We start from the raw sequence: 18,932 nt of genomic DNA on the forward strand, positions 1-18,932 counted from the left end.
CCCCCACTCCTGCTGGGAATTGCACTGGGATTACGGCACAGGGTGCTCCTGAAATGTGGTGTCAGGGATTTCTAGGAGCTTTTCTTCCTGAGGATGATGCAGGATGCTTTGGGATGCCACGGAATGGTGCAGGATGCTGTGGAGGACTGTGGGATGCTCTGGAATTTTAGGGGATGCTCTGGGATGCTGGGGAATGCACTTAGGGCTAGGGATCAGGCCCCAAACCTGGAGGAGGTGGAAGGGAGAAGCGGGAGGGAGGGATCCCGGGATCCAGGGAGTCACACAAGCAGGGATAGACAGGGATGCATGCAGGGATGCAGGCAGGGATCCAGAAGAGATGCAGGAGATCCAGGCAGGGATCCAGACAGGGAAACGGGCAGGATGCGGGCAGGGACAGGAGCTGGGAGATGAGCAGGGATGCAGGCAGGGATTGTGCAGGGATCCAGGCAGGGATCCAGGCTGGGGGATGAGCAGGGATGCAGCAGGAGAAGCTGGGCTTGTGCTCCAGCCCCCCGGCTCCCAGTGCCCGGAGCTGGGACTGGGGCTGCAGCTCCTGCTCTGGCTCCCGCCCGGCGCTGCCGTGCCCAGAATTCCAAGCAGGCTCAGCCCAGCCCAGATGCCAGGCGGACACTCCAGGAAGACAAGCCAGGCTTTATTCCCTGCTCCATCCCAGCCTGGCAAAGGCCTCGGGACACAGACCCTGCTCTGTTCCACCCCCAGCATCCCGGGATGCAGCGCCGGGAATGGCACAGGCACTGTGGAGCATCCCAGGAATGGCACAGGCACTGTGGAACATCCCGGGAATGGCACAGGCACTGTGGAACATCCCGGGAATGGCACAGGCACTGTGGAACATCCCGGGATGCAGCACTGGGAATGGCACAGGCACTGTGGAACATCCCGGGAATGGCACAGGCACTGTGGAACATCCCGGGAATGGCACAGGCTCTATGGAACATCCCGGGAATGGCACAGGCACTGTGGAACATCCTGGAATGGCACAGGCTCTGTGGAACATCCCAGGAATGGCACAGGCACTGAGGAACATCCCGGGATGCAGCACCGGGAATGTCACAGGTGCTGTGGAACATCCTGGAATGGCACAGGGACTGTGGAACATCCCGGGAATGCAGGGGCAGCTCTCCCAGCCCTGGGATTAGGGAGCAGGAGAAGGCAGCTCTCCCAGATTTTGCAGGGAAGGGAAGGAAGGGAAGGAAGGGAAGGAAGGGAGGTACAGCTCTTGCAGCCCCTGGATCAGGGAGGGAAAGGCAGCGCTGCAGCGCTTTGGGTGCTTTCCAAAATAGCTGCTACCGGGAAAAAAAACTGGGAAAGCAACCAAGGGCCTATGACAAATCCTCCCTACGCAGCTCCCGGAGCCGCTGCCAGCCAGAGGCTCGGCCTATCCACAGGGATGTGCCAGAGGCACCGGCACCTCATGCTCCGAGGGGAAAAACCACAAATTCTGGCTGACGGGAAGCTGCTCTGGAACACTCCCCGCTCCTTCTGAACCTTCTCGTGGAGAAGGGAAATCAGGGAGGGGTCCCTTGGGAAGGACAAACATCCCGGGATACACAGCAGGGATTACTGCTCCAACGCCACCCCTGGGGCAGCCAGACTGGGGGAGCCTGATCCCGATATCCCCCAAAACTGATGCAGCTGCAGGGGGGCCGGTGTGGGGGTCCAAACAGCACATCCCAATGAATCCCACAGAATCCCAGCGCTGGGATGTCGGGAACGGGGCTGACCCCAGGCCACGTGGGCAGCGAGCCGCCCCCCAACCCACAGAGCCCCGGCAAGGTGCGAGTTCCAGGGGGAGCCCCAGTCCCCAGTCCCGGGTGACTCACATTCCGCCGATGGAGACGGTGGCACAGGTGCGCTCCGAGAAGGCCGGGACGGTGTCGGTGGCGCTGCTGGCGGGGCGGATGTAATCCACGGAAACGTTCACCTGGAATAGGGAATGGCTCAGTGACCCATCCCATCCCCATCCCATTCCCAGAGATTCCCAGGTGTCCCCAGAGATCCGTGGGGATCCCGAGGTGCGGCGGCACCGGCATTCCCGGTTTATGGACGCGACATTCCCGGCAGGACAGGGGCACGGGAGCGGCGCTGCCTGCCCCGGCGGGGCTGTGCCACTGTGCCAGGCTGCTCCAGCCCCAGTGTCCAGCCTGGCCTTGGGCATTCCAGGGATCCAGGGGCAGCCCCAGCTGCTCTGGCAATCCCAGCCCAACCAGGAATTCCTCATTCCCAATCTCCCATCCATCCCTCTGGCAGTGGGGAGCCATTCCCTGTGTCCTGTCCCTGCAGGCCTTGTCCCCAGTCCCTCTGAGCTCTCCTGGAGCCCCTTCAGTCCCTGGAAGGTCTCTCTGGACCCTTCCCTCCTCCAGGCATCCCTCCCCAGCAGTTCCCAGCGTCACATCCCACAGCTGCAGGTGCCATTTCCATGAAAATTCCACTCAGTCCCACGTCTCTGCTTCCCCAGGGAAGCTCCATCCTCGATGCTTTCCTGGTATCAGGAAATAGCTGGAATACCCCGAGGCTCTGGGGTGACACAGGGGTGACATGGGGGCGATGTGGGGATCTCTGGGGACATCCCAGTGCTGCGGCCTCAGGGCTGGACTTGGCCCCTCTGGACTTTTCCCACTCCCGTTCCCGTTCCTGCTCCCGTTCCGCATGGCCGGAGCCGCGCTGAGCCAAAGGCAGCCAGGCAGGCGAGGCAGGAGCATCCCTGAGCCCCTGCAAAGCCTCAGCTCATCCCGAAAATCACTCATTAAACCAACATCAACATGCAAAAAGGGTCGGAGCTCTGGCAGGGCGCCGGAGCCGCGGCTGTTCCGTGCGGAGAGGGGCTCCGGCAGGGAAGAGCCAATTAAGGGGAGCGGTTACAGCGATTCCCCGCAGCAAAGCTCCCGTCGGAACCACTGGAGGGGAAAAAGAGACGCCGATTACTCCGAGAGGCAGGTTGGGAATTCAGCTGCTCCAGGGCTTCCGAGATGTCTGGCTCAGGAGCGGCCGGCGTGGGAAACACCTGGCTCGGGATGCGGCACCGGGAACGGGAACGGCGGCGGCGGAGCAGCCGGGAGGGACAGGGGATCCCGGGGCTCGGGGATGGATCTGGGAGGAGTCAGGAGAGACTGGGATGGGATGGGATGGGATGGGATGGGATGGGATGGGATGGGATGGGATGGGATGGGATGGGATCCATCGGATGGGGTGGGATGGGATCCATGGGATGGGATCCATGGGATGGGATCCACGGGATGGGGTCGCCCCTCAACAGGAAAGCCCTGCATTGTGTCCCGCTGTATCCCACTGCATGGGATGTGCCCAGGGGCAGGAGTGCTCCGCAGAGGGATCTGGACAGGTCGGATCTGTGGGATGCGGTTCCACAAGGCCAAGCGGAGCCCTGGCCCAGGGTGTGGCTGCCACTGGATTCCCAGAAGTGCTCAGGGCCAGGCTGGACACGGCTTGGAGCCATTGGGAGAGGGGCAGGTGTCCCTGCCATGGCAGGGCTGGAACCATTCCACGATTCCATGAAGTGCCATGTCCCCCCTTGGATCACACCAACCAACACGGAACACTCCAGACACGGAAAGCTGGGAAAGGCCCTGGGGTGCCGCTCAGCTGGAGGGACCCGGAGCTGCCGGGACAACGCCCGGGATCATCTGAGGCCAGGCCGGGCTCCGTGGGACACCAGACATGGCAGTGGCACCCCCACCACAGCTCCGGCACCGCGGAGCATTCCCGGGATCCAAGGGCGGCGTGCCCGTGGCGGGGCTGGGAAGGGCTGGGCTCGCAGGGACCCCCCGGCACCCCGGGGCTCTGCTCCCCCGGAGCAGCCGGGGCCGCGCCTGGGCGGCTTTCCAAGGTCAGCTGCAGTCAGGGTGGATTAAATCACTCCGGCAGCTCCGCTCCCGGGAGCGCATCCAGCCCGGAACGGCGGCACCGCACGGGCTCTGAGCGGCCACCGCCGCCAATGTCACCCACGGGGACCCGGCACCCACGGGGACCCGGCACCCATGGGGACCCGGCACCCCATGGGGACCCTGCACCCCATAGAGACCCTGCACCCACGGGGACCCTGCACCCACAGGGACCCTGCACCCCATAGAGACCCTGCACCCCATAGAGACCCTGCACCCACGGGGAGCCTGCACCCACAGGGACCCTGCATCCCACAGAGACCCTGCACCCACGGGGACCCGGCACCCACGGGGACCCTGCACCCACGGGGACCTGGCACCCACGGGGACCCTGCACCCCATAGAGACCCTGCACCCCATAGAGACCTGGCACCCACGGGGACCCGGCACCCACAGGGACCCTGCACCTCATAGAGACCCTGCACCCACGGGGACCCTGCACCCACGGGACCCGGCACCCACGGGGACCCGGCACCCACGGGGACCCGGCACCCCATGGGGACCCTGCACCCCATAGACACCCTGCACCCACGGGGACCCGGCACTCATGGGGACCCTGCACCCCACAGAGACCCTGCACCCCATAGAGACCCTGCACCCCATAGACACCCTGCACCCACGGGGACCCTGCGCCCCATAGAGACCCTGCACCCACGGGGACCTGGCACCCCATAGAGACCCTGCACCCTATAGAGACTCTGCACCCCATAGACACCCTGCACCCACGGGGACCCTGCACCCCATGGAGACCCGGCACCCACGGGGACCCGGCACCCACGGGGACCCTGCACCTCATAGAGACCCTGCACCCCATGGAGACCTGGCACCCACAGGGACCTGGCACCCACAGGGACCCTGCACCCCATAGAGACCCTGTACCCCATGGAGACCCTGCACCCACGGGGACCTGGCACCCACAGGGACCCTGCACCCACGGGGACCCGGCACCCACGGGGACCCTTCATCCACGGGGACCCGGCACCCCAGCACTCAGTGCCTGGGCTCACCAGCACAGAGTTGGGGGTGCCAGGACACGGGGGGAACAGGATGGGGTCCCCAGGACGCGGCCCCTGGCCTCATCCCCAGCACCAGGGTCCCTGTGGGCTTGTTCCCAGCACACTGTTCCCAGGATGGGGCTCCTGCCTCAGTGTCCCCACCACCAGGGTCCCAATGAAGCTGTCCCCAGGGTGTGGCCCCTGCCACCCTGTCCCAGCTGGTCCTGTTCCAGCTCCTGCCCCAGTCAGGGCTGGGGGGACACAATGGGACATTCCAGGCACACCCCCCAGGACCCCAGGCAGGAGGGACATGTCCCCATCCCGGGGGAAAAGCGGGGGCAGGGGGGGCTCATCCCGCCGGGAAGGGTCAGGAGCAGCCCCACCTTTGGGATGGGGAGGGCGGGGTGGGCTCGGGGCCGTGCCGGTGCCATTCCCCGCTATTCCCTCATCCCACGGGGGGCTCCGAGGGGCCGCGGGGACACGGGGGGGGCCGGGGGGCGACAGATGGGGGGTGGGTGGCAGCCCAGACCTGCCGGGATAAAAATACCCCGCCCGCCCGCGGATCTCCCGGCCCGGCGGCGTCACCCGCTCCCGGGAATATTTTTACTTCCCTGGCAGCTCGTGCCGGGTGGAAGGGCCGGGGGGGCTGGGAAGGGGCTGCCGGGGGGCTCGGTGCCCCCCGAGTCCCTCCCGTGCCGGAGGAGGCTCCCGGAGGCCGGCGGGGCCGGGGGTGGGAGCAGGGACGTGCGGGATGCTCCCGGCGGGACGGGGGCTGCGGGAGGCGCGGCAGATCCAGGGAAGCGTTTTCCCTCCGGAGCAGCGATTTCCCTCCGGGGGCCGGCTCATCCCAGCCCCGCCACGCATCCTGCTGCGGGATTTCCTGGGAATGGCGAGCGGGAGCCGGCTCCGCTTCCCCGAACCCCTCCGCCTCTCCATCCTCCCATCACGCCTCTCGGAAAAGGCCGGGATGTGGAAAAGGGACGGTCCGCAGCAGCTCCCGGGAGCCTCCAGCGCCTCCGGCATCGCCGGGAGCGGATCCAGCAGGATCCGAGGTCCCTCCTCCCTCCCGCTGCCGGAGGGGCCACGGAGACCCCCGGGGCAGGATTGACCTTGGAGCGGGATAACCACGGACGTGCCGGGCCGGGAAGCGGCGGGGGGAGGGCGATGGATGCAGGGGAAGGAGAAGCCCCTGAATTTGGGATCGCTGCACCGGGAGCAACCCCGTTCGCCCCTGCCCCCTCCCCGTGCCGGTCCAGCCCAGCCCACTGCAGCAGCCGCGGATTCCGAGCGCAATCCGGGCAGGAAAACTGCGCCCCGCGACAGCTCCGGCTCCGAGCAGCCAAATCCTCCCCGGCAGCCAAATCTGCCCAATTCCACACGTGGAAGCGGCGGGTGACGCGGCCGTCCCCGTGACGCTCCGGAGCATTCCCGGGAGCGCATTCCCGGATCCCGGATCCCGGATCCCGGCTCAGGCACGGCGCAGCTTCCCGAGGGACGCGACCCACCGTCCCCAGCCCCGGCTGCATCAGGAACTGGGATCTTCCCAAACTCCCCCGGCACCGCTGCTGTGCCCAGCTCTCCCAGAGCTTCGCAGGAAAAACTGCCCGACATTCCAAAAATCCTCCAGTCTACCAAAGCCTTCCCTCTCCCCGGGACCGGGAGGGGGTTCCCAGGGAGGTTTTCCCTGGTCAAACCCATCCCTGTTTTATCCCAGCTCCGGTTCCCAGCGCTGCTGGCACTGGGACTGCTGCTGTTGTAACCCCAAAAGGAGAATCCCTGGAAGGGACCAGAGAGCCGAATGCCCTGGAAAACCATCGGGAAACAACTCAGGGCTCTGGAGATGGGCAGCACTCCCGGCTGGAATCAGCCTTCACGAGAGGGATGGATGGGGAGGGAGGCTGGGAATGATGGGACACAGGGATGGGACACTGGGATGGGACAGGATGGGACACAGGGATGGGATACAGGGATGGGACAGGATGGGACACTGGGATGGGACAGGATGGGACACAGGGATGGGACACAGGGATGGGACACAGATGGGACACAGGGATGGGACACGGGGATGGGACACAGATGGGACACTGGGACGGGACAGGATGGGACACTGGGATGGGACACAGGGATGGGACACGGGGATGGGACACAGATAGGACCCTGGGATGGGACACAGATGGGACACAGGGATGGGAGAGGATGGGACACAGATGGGACACAGATGGGACACTGGGATGGGACACAGATGGGACACAGGACTGGACACGGGGCTGAGGCACAGGGATGGGATCCTGGGACACCCTAGGGAGCCCCTCCTTTCTTTCTTTCCCCCGAGCAGCTGGCAAGGACAGGGCAGCACCGCTTCCATGCACAGGGAATATTCATCCCGGAGCTCTCCCTTGCCGGCTCCCTCCATCCGAGCGATTAATCCCAGAGTTAATTAGGGAAGAGCCACGATCCATCTCCCACGCCCGGCGCAATTATCCGGAGCCGCTCCGCGGCGCAGCGCGATCGATGGGCGGAGGAGCCGGCCCTTCCCGACACGCTCCATGGATTTATTCCACAAATCCAGAGTGGCCTGGGCAGCCGGGCGCTGGCTCCGGTTCATCCCACGCCGCTGGGCGAATTCCAGTGGCTGGGAATTTGGGAAGGACACGGGGCAGGGAGAGGCTCCGGCACAAGAGCCAAAATCCCCAAATCCAGCCCTCATGTGCCATGAAAATCCCAGCCTGGAAAACTCCTGCTGCTCAGGAATGAGAGGGCAAGAGGGAAAATACATTGCCTTCCATCTCTCCCCAGGGAGCAGGGAATTCACAGGTGGATTCCCAGACCCCAGCTCCTCTCCCAACAGGAAAGGGAAGAGATGGAGCCATGGCATCCACGACAGGGATGGAGCCTTCCTCATCCCCCCTCGATGCTCTCTCCAGAGGGAATTATTTGGGAAAGCAATGTCAGGGCTGACCCAGTGCTCCAGCAGGATGGGATGGGATGGGATGGGATGGGATGGGATGGGATGGGATGGGATGGGATGGGATGGGATGGGATGGGATGGGATGGGATGGGATGGGATGGAATCTGGAATGGTAGTTTTGGGATAAAACCCAGGGTGGGTTTCAGGCTCTCCAGTCAAGAACTGGGGTTGGCTCTGGAACACCTGGAGCTGGAAATCCCTCAGGAATGTTGGGATGGATGGAACAGGCAGCAGGAGCTCCAGGAGAGCTCTGGGAGGTCTAAATTCCATCCCTCGAGGCTCCTGCCCGCAGCACTGGAGCGGGATGCATTGGAAGAGAACACCCCCAGTAAAACCAGTGACTGCCGGTGAATCCCAACCCCCTGGAGCTGGGAATGGCCATGAGGAGCCGGGATGGTGCTGGGATCTCACAGGATCCCATCTGCCAGGGTGGGGCATCTGAGGGACCTGCCCCAAGCACGGTCCCTGCCCTGGGAGGGACATTCCAGGGGCCAGTGCCACGCCCCAGGGGTGGGAGCTGTGCCCATTGGGATGGGCTGGGATGGGCTGGGATGTGTCCATGAGGAGTCTCCCAGGGCACAGGGACAGGATCCGTAAGGACAGGCACGGAGTGATGGATGGAGCTGCTGAGGCAGGCCAGGAAGCAGGGCAGGCTGAGCTCCCCCAATTCCAGAGCTCCTCGGAATCCCACAGCCCCTCAGAACAGCCAGGCACCAGGGCAGGCTGAGCTCCCTTAATCCCAGAACACCCGGAATCCCGGGGATCCCCAAGGTCACCCTCCAAAGGCACCCAGTGCCAGAGCCAATTCCAACTCCTGGCAGAAAACTGGCACCAGTAACCCTGGAATGGCTCAAACTGGGACCACTCTGAGGTGCCAGAATCCCATTCCAGACCCGGTGTTCCCATCACAAACCCCAACAACACTCCCACATTATTTTCTGACTCCAGGAAGCATCAGATTTCCCATTAAAAAAATCTCCCAAGCTGTTCTTTTCCCCTTTCCCTGTTTCTCGGACTACCCAGGCAGGCTCCGAGCTGGAAAGATCCAATTAGGCACCGAAGCAGCCCCGACGCGCAGCGACGGCCGCGCCATGAAGGGAATTGATTTTATTTGACTGTTTTATGAGCATTGGAAAATTGCATCTGGAGCTTTCACTCCGCTGGTTAACACGTTCCTCATTCCCGGAATTGCTCTGAACCAGCCTGGGAAAATACTCCAGGGAAACAAAGGGAGAAGCGAGGCGGAATTCCTGGGAAATGGGGAGTGCAACGCCTGGAGGGGCACTCCAGGCTTGGAGGCACCCCGGAATTTCCCACCAGACTCATCCCCTCCTTCATTCCCGCATCCTCAGCCCTGTTCCATCCCTCGTCCCCTCATCCCAGCCTCTCTCCGTACCTTCTTCCCGATGAGCTTCTTGCGCAGGAATTCCCGGGCTTCGAACATGTAGGGAATGTCGTAGAGGGGCCTCAGCTTCCTGTTCTTGTCCTGCCCGGAGAGGGGACTCAGGTCAGGGCATTCCCAAATCTGCCCCATTGCCCCCACCCAATTCCACATCCCAGTTCTGAACCCCAAGGGGACCTTGGGATGATCCCGAGGAGGAGGCGCCAGGTCCGGCATCCCTGAGCGGCAGCTCCGGGAGGGAACGGGACAACGGGAATTTGGGGTGGGGGTGACCAGGGTGACCCCCGGGGTGTCCGGCCCCTGTCCAAGGGCATCTCCTGGAGTCACGTCCCTGCAAGGGCTGAGCAAAAGGGGGAGACTCCCAACAGAAACGGGGATTTGACCCAACGCAACCCAACGTGACCCAACACGACCCAACACGACCCAACACGACCCAGTGCGACCCAATGTGACCCAAAGTGACCCAACGTGACCCAAAGCCACCCAAAGTGACCCAACGTGACCCAAAGCCACCCAAAGTGACTCAACGTGACCCAAAGCGACCCAGTGTGACCCAGAGTGACCCAGTGTGACCCAACATGACCTAAAGCCCCCCAATGTGACCCAACGTGACCCAAAATGACCCAGTGTGACCCAACGTGACCCAAAGCCACCCAGTGCGTCCTGATGTGACCCAGTGTGACCCAGTGCGACCCAATGTGACCCAAAGTGACCCAACGTGACCCAACGTGACCCAATGTGACCCAACGTGACCCAAAGCCACCCAAAGTGACCCAACCCAGTGTAACTCAACGTGACCCAACATGAAGTGAAGCCATGTGACCCAACACGACCCAGTGCGACCCAACATGACCCAAAGTGACCCAACACAACCTAATCTAACTCAACGTTACCCAACCCAGCCCAGCCCAAGCCAGCCCAGCCCCGGTGGAGGATGGCCCTGGGCAGTCGCTCCGCTCGCCGCCACGGTGCCGTGGGCATGGCCCCCCCACACCTCCCTGGGCTGGAGAGGAAATCATGGAAAAGAGGGAGATCGGGCCGAAGCAGCTGGAAATGGAGCGGAGTCAGACGGAGAGGGAGCGGGCGGGCACAGGCGGCGGCACTCGGATCCTCCCTAATGAACGAGGCTTTGGCAGAGTTTATTGTCCTTGACGCCGCTCATTCCCAGGCTGCTCCTTGGAGACGTCGCCTCCTCTGCCTGTGCCACACAGCCCTGCCGGCACCGGGGATGGGAACGGGATGGATCCAGCAAGGGGATCCCCGGGAACCCACAGCCGGCGCCGGGGATGGGAACGGGATGGATCCAGCAAGGGGATCCCCAGGAACCCACAGCCAGTGCCGGGAATGGGAACGGGATGGATCCAGCAAGGGGATCCCCCCTAGAACCCACAGCCGGCACCGGGGATGGGAACGGGATGGATCCAGCAAGGGGATCCCCGGGAACCCACAGCCGGCACCGGGGATGGGAACGGGATGGATCCAGCAAGGGGATCCCCGGGAACCCACAGCCGGCGCCGGGGATGGGAACGGGATGGATCCAGCAAAGGGATCCCCGGGAACCCACAGCCAGTGCCGGGAATGGGAACAGGATGGATCCAGCAAGGGGATCCCCGGGAACCCACAGCTGGCACCGGGGATGGCAACGGGATGGATCCAGCAAGGGGATCCCCGGGAACCCACAGCCGGCACCGGGGATGGGAATGGGATGGATCCAGTAGGGAGATCCCCGGGAACCCACAGCCGGCACTGGGGATGGGAACGGGATGGATCCAGCAAGGGGATCCCCGGGAACCCACAGCCGGCACCGGGGATGGGAACGGGATGGATCCAGCAAGGGGATCCCTGGGAACCCACAGCCAGTGCTGGGAATGGGAACGGGATGGATCCAGCAAGGGGATCCCCAGGAACCCACAGCCGGCACCGGGGATGGGAACAGGATGGATCCAGCAAGGGGATCCCTGGGAACCCACAGCCAGTGCTGGGGATGGGAACGGGATGGATCCAGCAAGGGGATCCCCAGGAACCCACAGCCAGTGCTGGGGATGGGAACGGGATGGATCCAGCAAGGGGATCCCCGGGAACTTTGGCACCTCCTGCCCCCCCAGCAGGTCCCAAAGCAGATCCCAGAGCAGATCCCAGGCACAGCACCAGCCCCTGGAGCCGCAGGAGCTCGGAACAAGCACGGAGGAGCGACTGTGGCACCACCAGCCTCTCCCTCTGCCCCTTCCCAGGGAGCAGAGCTCCCCTTCCCAAACTTCCAGCCCCTGCCCATGGGCTCCTGGAGCATTCCCAGTCCCCAGATCCTCGGGGTGACTCCGGACCCTTCCGGTGGTGGGATCTGACAGATCCAGGCCCCGAGATGCTCCCACCCTCGCCAAGGTCACGGCGGAGGAGCTCCGGCACCGAGCGTGGCTGCACACGGCAAAGCCCTGTGCAAACACTAATTAATCCTCACTAACGAACTCCAAATTTATGGCTTAGTTAAGTGTCTGTCTGGCACAGGCTGTTAAATCCCTAATCCCATCCCGCCGGAGCGCGGGAAGCGGGACGGCAAAGCCCTGGGTGGCCTCGGCACCTCCCGGCAGCGCCGGCAGCTCCGGGGCCAGCAGGGAATTCCTGACGGAGCCACGGAGGCGGGAACTGAGCCCTCCCCAAAGCTCCATGGGGTCTGCAGCCACTGGGACCACCTCAAGAAAGGACCATCCCAAAAAGGAACCATCCCAAAAAGGGACCATCCCAAAAAGGAACCATCCCAAAAAGGGACCATCCCAAAAAGAGACCATCCCAAAAAGGAACCATCCCAAAAAGGAACCATCCCAAAAAGGGACCATCCCAAAAAGGAACCATCCCAAAAAGGAACCATCCCAAAAAGGGACCGTCCCAAAAAGGGACCATCCCAAAAAGGGACCACCTCAAAAAGGAACCATCCCGAAAACGGACAGGCAGCACAGACTCCACAGCACCGGTGACATTCCTAAGCCATACTGGGATCCATGGTGCCATCCTGCCAGTCCTGGATGTGCCATGGAGCTGGGACCTGAGCCCTCCTCAAAGCTCCTGCGGAGCAGCTGACAGGTCTGCAGCCATGTGGGACCACCCCAAGAAGGGGTCACCCAAAAAAGGGACAATCCCAAAAAAGGAGTCACCACAAGAAGGAGTCACCCCAAAAAGGGACCATCCCAAAAAAGGAGTCACCCCAAGAAGGGACCATCCCAAAAAAAGGAGTCACCCCAAGAAGGGGCCACCATAAAAACGAACTATCCCAAAAAAAGGAGTCACCCCAAAAAGGGACCATCCCAAAAAAGGAGTCACCCCCAAAAGGAGTCACCCCAGGAAGGGTTCACCCCAAAAAGGGACTATCCCAAAAAAGGAGTCACCCCAAAAAGGGACCATCACAAAAAAAGGAGTCACCCCCAAAAGGAGTCACCCCAGGAAGGGTTCACCCCAAAAAAAGGAGCCACCCCCAAAAGGAGTCACCCCAGGAAGGGGTCACCCCAAAAAGGGGGTCACCAGCTCAGGCTGCCGGTGCTGTGCCGGGACCCACGGCTGCACCATTCCAGCCCCGGCTGCGCTGGCGCTGACCGAGCCCTCCCCTCCTGCTGCTGCTGCTGCTGCAGGACGCCAATTCCCTTTGGGAATCCTCCCCAGGCGCTGGCGGTGCCAGGAGCCGGATAATGGGAACGTTTAAGTGCCCGGCCCAAACCGCCCCGACCCGCCCCGTCAGCCCCCATTAGAGCTGCTCTGTTGTCCCACAGCCGTGACACTCCCGGCGCTGGGAAGCGGCAGCTGACGGCTCTGGGAAGCCGTTCAAGACCTCGGATGCTCAGCAGAGGCTTTGCAAATAAACACAAATAATCAATGGAACAGCGGGAAGTTAACGGAATTCCACAGATGGCAAGCTCCGGCAATTTCCGACACGGAGAAGGATTTTGTTGGGTTTAACCCGTTTTCCGAGGCAGGAGTTGGATCCCAGCGATGAATCCCCTGGTGGGTTGTGGCTGCCGCATCCCTGGAATGTTCACATCCAGGCTGGACAGGGCCTGGAACAGCCGGGGATAGTGGAAGTGTCCCTGCTCGTGCTGGGACTGGATGGGCTTGAAGGTCCCTTCCAAGCCAACCCAACTCATCCCAATCCATTCTGGGGTCCCACGATCCCATGAAATGCCAGTCCCGGCTCTCCTTGGCTGCTGGAGAGAGTCATCAGCCACTGAGAAGTTAATTAAGCCCAGGGATCTGAGGCTCACTTAATTAAAGGTGAGCAGCGAGGACGCCGCTCCATTAGCGACGGAGTTGGAGCTGCATCTTCAGGGAGCTGCGGGAGGAGCGGGGCACCCGCTCCCTTCCCGCCCGGAACGCGGAGATTTCAATCCCAGATTCGATGGGAATGCTCTGCTTTATCCAACGCTGGGGAAGCTGGGCAAGAATGAGACTCTTTGGTTCCAGTGAGGGACAGAGCAGCTCCAGAGGGGGATGAGAGACCCCCGAATTCCCTCCTCCCAAAACAACTTCCCACATCCTGGAACACTCGACAGGGTGACAGAATTCCAGCTCTCCTCTCCAATTAACAGCGTTACTCCCGGCAGGGCCTAATTAAGGTCTGCTTCCAGGGAAGCAGCGGCCTGTATCCACTGCCAGAATTCCAGGGGAGGACTGACCATGGGCTGCTGACATTCCCAGCTCCCAGGGTCCCGCTCCAGCCCCAGCCCCTTCCCAAGGGCACAGGGTGGGGGTGATGATGAATGCAGTCACAGCTCCAAGACCCAGGATGGCAAATCCAGCCCCACATTCCAGGACTGCCCAGGGACTCAGGGTGGGGGGAACCTTCTCCATCGCCCTTGAGGGAGAAGGATTCCACCTGGAGCAGGGCAGGATCCTGGGAACCCATGGAGCTGCAGCTCCTGCTCCCAGGAAGCCAAAGCAGGGAAGGGGCGATGGCTCATCAGCGGTGTCACGCCACGCTTCACCCTCGGCTGAACCCGCCTGGGATGTGCCGGGTGGGAAATCCATCCTGGAGATCCAGCCCAGAGGCCGTGACAAGGAACAGACAAGGAACAGACAGGGAACATGGAACACGCATCCCGCTGATCTGGGGTGCTCCGAGCAGGGGGAATGGCCCAATCCCCCTGGGATGAGCCAGAGCTCCCAGCTCCCCATGCAAAGATTTTGGGGTTTTTCACCACAATTCCGGGTGCCAACACTCAAGGGGGGTCCCCAGTGGAGCCGAGGGGACCCAGAGCCCAGTGCCACTGTGGGATGGCAGGTGGGGAGAGCTCCCCCATCCCTGCCAGCGCAATTAGGGAAGCTCATTATTTGTGAAGTAATTAGCAGAGCTAATCAACTCCGAGCGCCAGGGCGGAATGAGCGGGAGGAGAGCGGGAGCTGCCAGCTGGAAACGCCAGTGCTGGGAGGGGACCTCGGGACTCTGCAGCCCCCAGGGCGGGACCCTGGGCCGGGGGCGCTGCTCCCACCGGAGCAGGAGTCCCCAGGGAGCTCAGGGAAGGGGTGATGGCTCATCAGCGCTGTCACGGCACGCTTCACCCTCGGCTGAACCCGCCTGGGGTGGGAAATCCATCCCGGAGATCCATCCCGGGGCCGGCAGGAGCGGCCGGAGCGCTCGGGAGCGACCGTCCCACAGCGCAGACGGGGGAAGTGCCGCTCCCGCAGCTCCTGCCCGGCACCCCGGGAGCCTGGCCGGGCTGGGAACGGCACCGGGAGCAGCAACAGCCCCGAGGATCGCGGGGATTTGGGGCACACGGGGACAGGGACGGGCAGCTCCCGGTGACATCGCGGTGACATTGGCGGGCAGCCCCAGGCAGGTGCTTGCTCAAGGAGCAAGGGCTCAAGCCTTGGCTTCCCCAGCCCCTCCTGCCCCTCCAGCCCCTCCAGCCCCTCCAGCCCCTCCAGCCCCTCCTGCTCCACTGCGCCCCACTTCCAAACACAACCAGAGCTGCACAAAGTCCTCCCCCAGCAGCTCCATGACATCAACATTCCAGCTGGGAGACCCCAAAGGGGGGTACAGCACCCCAAAGGGGGATACAGCACCCCAAATGGGGGGGACAGGACCCCAAGTGTGGGGTACAGGACCCTGTGGTCAGGACAAAGTTGGAGTCAGAACACTGACTCCGAGAGCCCGGAGCGGGACAGCCCCGGCCCTGCTCCCTGCTCGCTCCAGGACACGCTGTGCATGACCATCCTCATCATCCTGGGCAGGGATGAAGGCCCAGGGAGCCTCGGCTCCGCCGGGAGCTGGAGCAGGAACGCCGCAGGACAAATGGGAACGGCGGGGAACGATGGAAGCGACGGCACGGAAATAACCGGGGCTGCTTCAGCACAACGCTGAACTATAAATAATAAAGTTATAAATTATAGAATCTGGGAATCAGGGAGTGAGCTGGGTGGGAAGGGACCTCACAGCCCCTTCAGTGCCACCCCTGATGTGGGCAGGGACACCTCCCACTGTCCCAGCCTGGAGAGGAGAAGGATCCAGGGAGAGCTCAGAGCCCCTGGCGGGGCCTGGAGGGGCTCCAGGAGAGCTGCAGAGGGACTGGGGACAAGGGACAGAGGGACAGGACACAGGGAATGGCTCCCACTGCCAGAGGGCAGCGATGGATGGGAGATTGGGAATGAGGAATTCCTGGCTGGGCTGGGATTGCCAGAGCAGCTGGGGCTGCCCCTGGATCCCTGGCAGTGCCCAAGGCCAGGCTGGACACTGGGGCTGGAGCAGCCTGGGGCAGTGGGAGGTGTCCCTGCCATGGCAGGGTGGCACTGGAGGGGCTTTGGGGTCCCTGACCACCCAAACCATTCAGTGATTTTATTATTCCAGCATTTCTGGCTGAGAAAGAACGGGGGAATCCCTTAATTTGGGCTGGGGCGCTGACAGAAGCTTCCCGAGGGGCTTTAACCCTCCTGGCACCTCTGTGCCAGCCCCAAACCCCTCTGTGGGGCAGCAGGGTGGGCAGGGCCCTCTCCAGGGAATTAATGGGGGGATCATCCAGGCACGGCGCTGCTGCTCCCGGGGGATTCATCACCCGCAGCGCTTGGCTCGCTGCCCCCGCTCCGGGGCTGATGAGGAAATGGAGGCATCCCAAAATATCCGCTCCTTCCACTGATCATTTGTGGTTTTCCCTTCATCATTTCCCCGCTGCAGCGCTGGAACTCGGCATTCAGCGAGTCCGACCTCCCCAGCCCCGGGAGCTGCGGAAGAGGCTGAGATCCCTGGGAGGCTCCCAGGGAGGCTGAGATCCCTGGAAAAGCTGTGCCAGCAGCACCCAGCTCCAGGCACCCAGACTCTCCCGGATAAACTGGAATTCCCAACCACTGGAATTCATCCATCCTCAGCCGGCGCCTCCCTCAGGAACCAACTGCCCGGGAAAAGGTGGAAATCGCAGAGCTTGGATTTATGCTGAATACCCTTTGGCTGCTGGAATGCAGATCCTCACCAGCAGGCAGCTGGAACTGGGGCACGGCAACGCAGGCATCCCAAACTGGGCCCTTGGAACTGGGGGAGGCACCCTGGAAACCCCAAACTGGGCACCTGGAACTGGGCACTGCATCCCAGACTGGGTACCTGGAACTGGGGGATGCATTCCAGACTGGGTACTGGAATTGGGGGATGCATTCCAGGCATCCCAAACTGGGTACCTGAATTGGGGGGTGCATTTCAAGCATCCCAAACTGGGTACTGGAATTGGGGGATGCATTCCAGGCATCCCAGACTGGGTACCTGAACTGGGGGATGCATCCCAACCCCTGCCATGGTGGGAGATGCTGGTTTCAGGTTACCCTCAGCCCGGAATCCGGCTGGAGCAGCCTCGGGATGTGGCATTGCAGGCAGTGGGGTTGTGGCTCTGAGGGCCACGTGGATTTGGGAATCCAGCAGCGTTTTGGCCGCTCCGCTCCCGCAGAGAGGGCAAACGGGGTCAGCGTTCCCGGAACAGGGATGATCCCAGCCCAGGGCCCGGCTGCGGGACACTGTGACAGCGGGAGATGCCTCTGCTTCCTAAAACCGTCACCAAGGGGACGGAACGGGGACAGGGACAGGACAGGGGCGGCAGCTGCGGCCAGGCACGGCCATTTCAGGGCTCGGGAAGAGCCGCCGCGCCGTCCCGCTGCTCTCCCGGATTGCACCGCAGCCCCTGAGGGATGCGGAGCGGGGCTGTCCCCTCGAGCCCTCCCTGCCCTGGATTTGGGTGGGTGGGAGGGGAGGGGACCCCCTCCCGGCCCCGTTTGTCCCCGCTGCCGGCGGGTTCCGTTCTCAGGTTCCGTTCTGGTGGATCCTCCGGCACAGCCCCGAGGCCCCGGGCAGGTCAGGGCAGAACGGGGATGCTGCAGTGTGGGAGCAGCTCCGAGCCCGCTCAGAGCCCCGCTCTGAGCCCACCCGCGCGTGACCGAGGGAAGCAGGAAAAGCAGCTGCAGGAAAGTAGGACAGCGAGGGAAGAGCCCGGGAGGATGGAGCTGCCGCCCCTCGGCGGGGCCTGGGGTAGGGGACATCCGCGCTGTCACTGTCAGTGCCGCTGTCACCGTCACTGTCACCCCTGCTCTGCTCACAGGACACTCTGAGGGCCCCTCGCCGACCCCAGGGGCTGCGCTGTGCCGGCGGGTCCGGGAAAAGGCAGGATGGATCCGTCAGCCACGGCACAGGCAGGATGGATCCGTCAGCCACGGCACAGGCAGGATGGATCCATTACCCATGGCACAGGCAGGATGGATCCACTATCCCTGGCACAGACAGGATCCATGGTCCAGCCCCAGTCCCTGGCACAGCCCAGGTCACCTCCAGCACACCCACGGTGACCGCGGGGCCGTGCCAGGCCACACCAGCCCTGTGCCAGGAGGGGCCCAGCCCTTCCTCACCACCAAGCCCTGCAGATCCAGGGCAGATCCTCCACGGAAAGCCCTTCCCAAGGGTCCTCACGGCTTTGCTATTTGCACTGGGAATTTTGGGAGGTTCTGAGGTGCTCCCAGTGTCCCCAGGGATGGCCAGTGCCACCGGAGTCCAGGAACTGGAGCTGGGGGAAGGGACTGGGGGGCTGCAGGTGCCAGTGAGGGATGTTCCCAATCCATCCCCCGGCCATCCCATCCATCCCTCACGTCTCCGAACGTCTGGCACTAAATGCAGCCGGCGCTAATGGAGGGGGAATATTCATGATTCCCAATTCTGGGAGCGGCGCCGGCAGAGGTGCAGCAATGGGGGTGTTCCCACTGCTCCCACTGCTCCCACAGCTCCAACCCCCGGGCGCTGCCGGGGCTGGGGAGGCTCCCAGCTCCACTCCTGACCACAGAGGGAGGGGTGCCCTGGGATAAACACGGAGCCCTGGCCCGGCCGGGACCCCTGTGACCACCCCGAGCCGGGAATTGGGGGGTGGGATGTGAGCCTGGGCCAGGTCCTGGGGCCGGAGCTTCCCTGTGCCGCCAGGTGCGGATGGAGCTGCTCCCGTCCCTCCCTGCCCCGCTGGCGATGGCACCGTGCGGCCCAGCTCCGCTCCCGGTGTCCCCTCGTGACCGGGCAGGCTCCGGGGCGATGCCGGAGCCGTGCCTGCTTCCCACCCGGAGCAGCCGCCCCCGAGCTGGGAGATGGGAAGGGAGCCAGGGCAGAGGCTCATCCCACACTAAAATCAGGGATCGATTCCCGCGGCACAAGGGCCGGA

General features: G+C 63.3%; 1 protein-coding gene across 1 annotated transcript in view; it reads right to left on the reverse strand.

Annotated features, from left to right (window-relative positions):
• Nucleotides 1–18,932, reverse strand: part of SND1 (staphylococcal nuclease and tudor domain containing 1) — a 73,260-nt gene that overhangs the window by 25,853 nt on the left and 28,475 nt on the right. Inside the window, exons 11-12 of the mRNA XM_041720641.2 lie at nucleotides 9,280–9,369; nucleotides 1,845–1,945 (exon numbers count right to left, since the gene is read on the reverse strand). Coding sequence (XP_041576575.1) covers nucleotides 1,845–1,945; nucleotides 9,280–9,369 — 191 coding nt within the window. The remainder of the gene's footprint in view (nucleotides 1–1,844; nucleotides 1,946–9,279; nucleotides 9,370–18,932) is intronic.

Source organism: Taeniopygia guttata, chromosome 1A (assembly GCF_048771995.1).
Source record: "Taeniopygia guttata chromosome 1A, bTaeGut7.mat, whole genome shotgun sequence".
Taxonomy (NCBI): Eukaryota; Metazoa; Chordata; class Aves; order Passeriformes; family Estrildidae; genus Taeniopygia; species Taeniopygia guttata.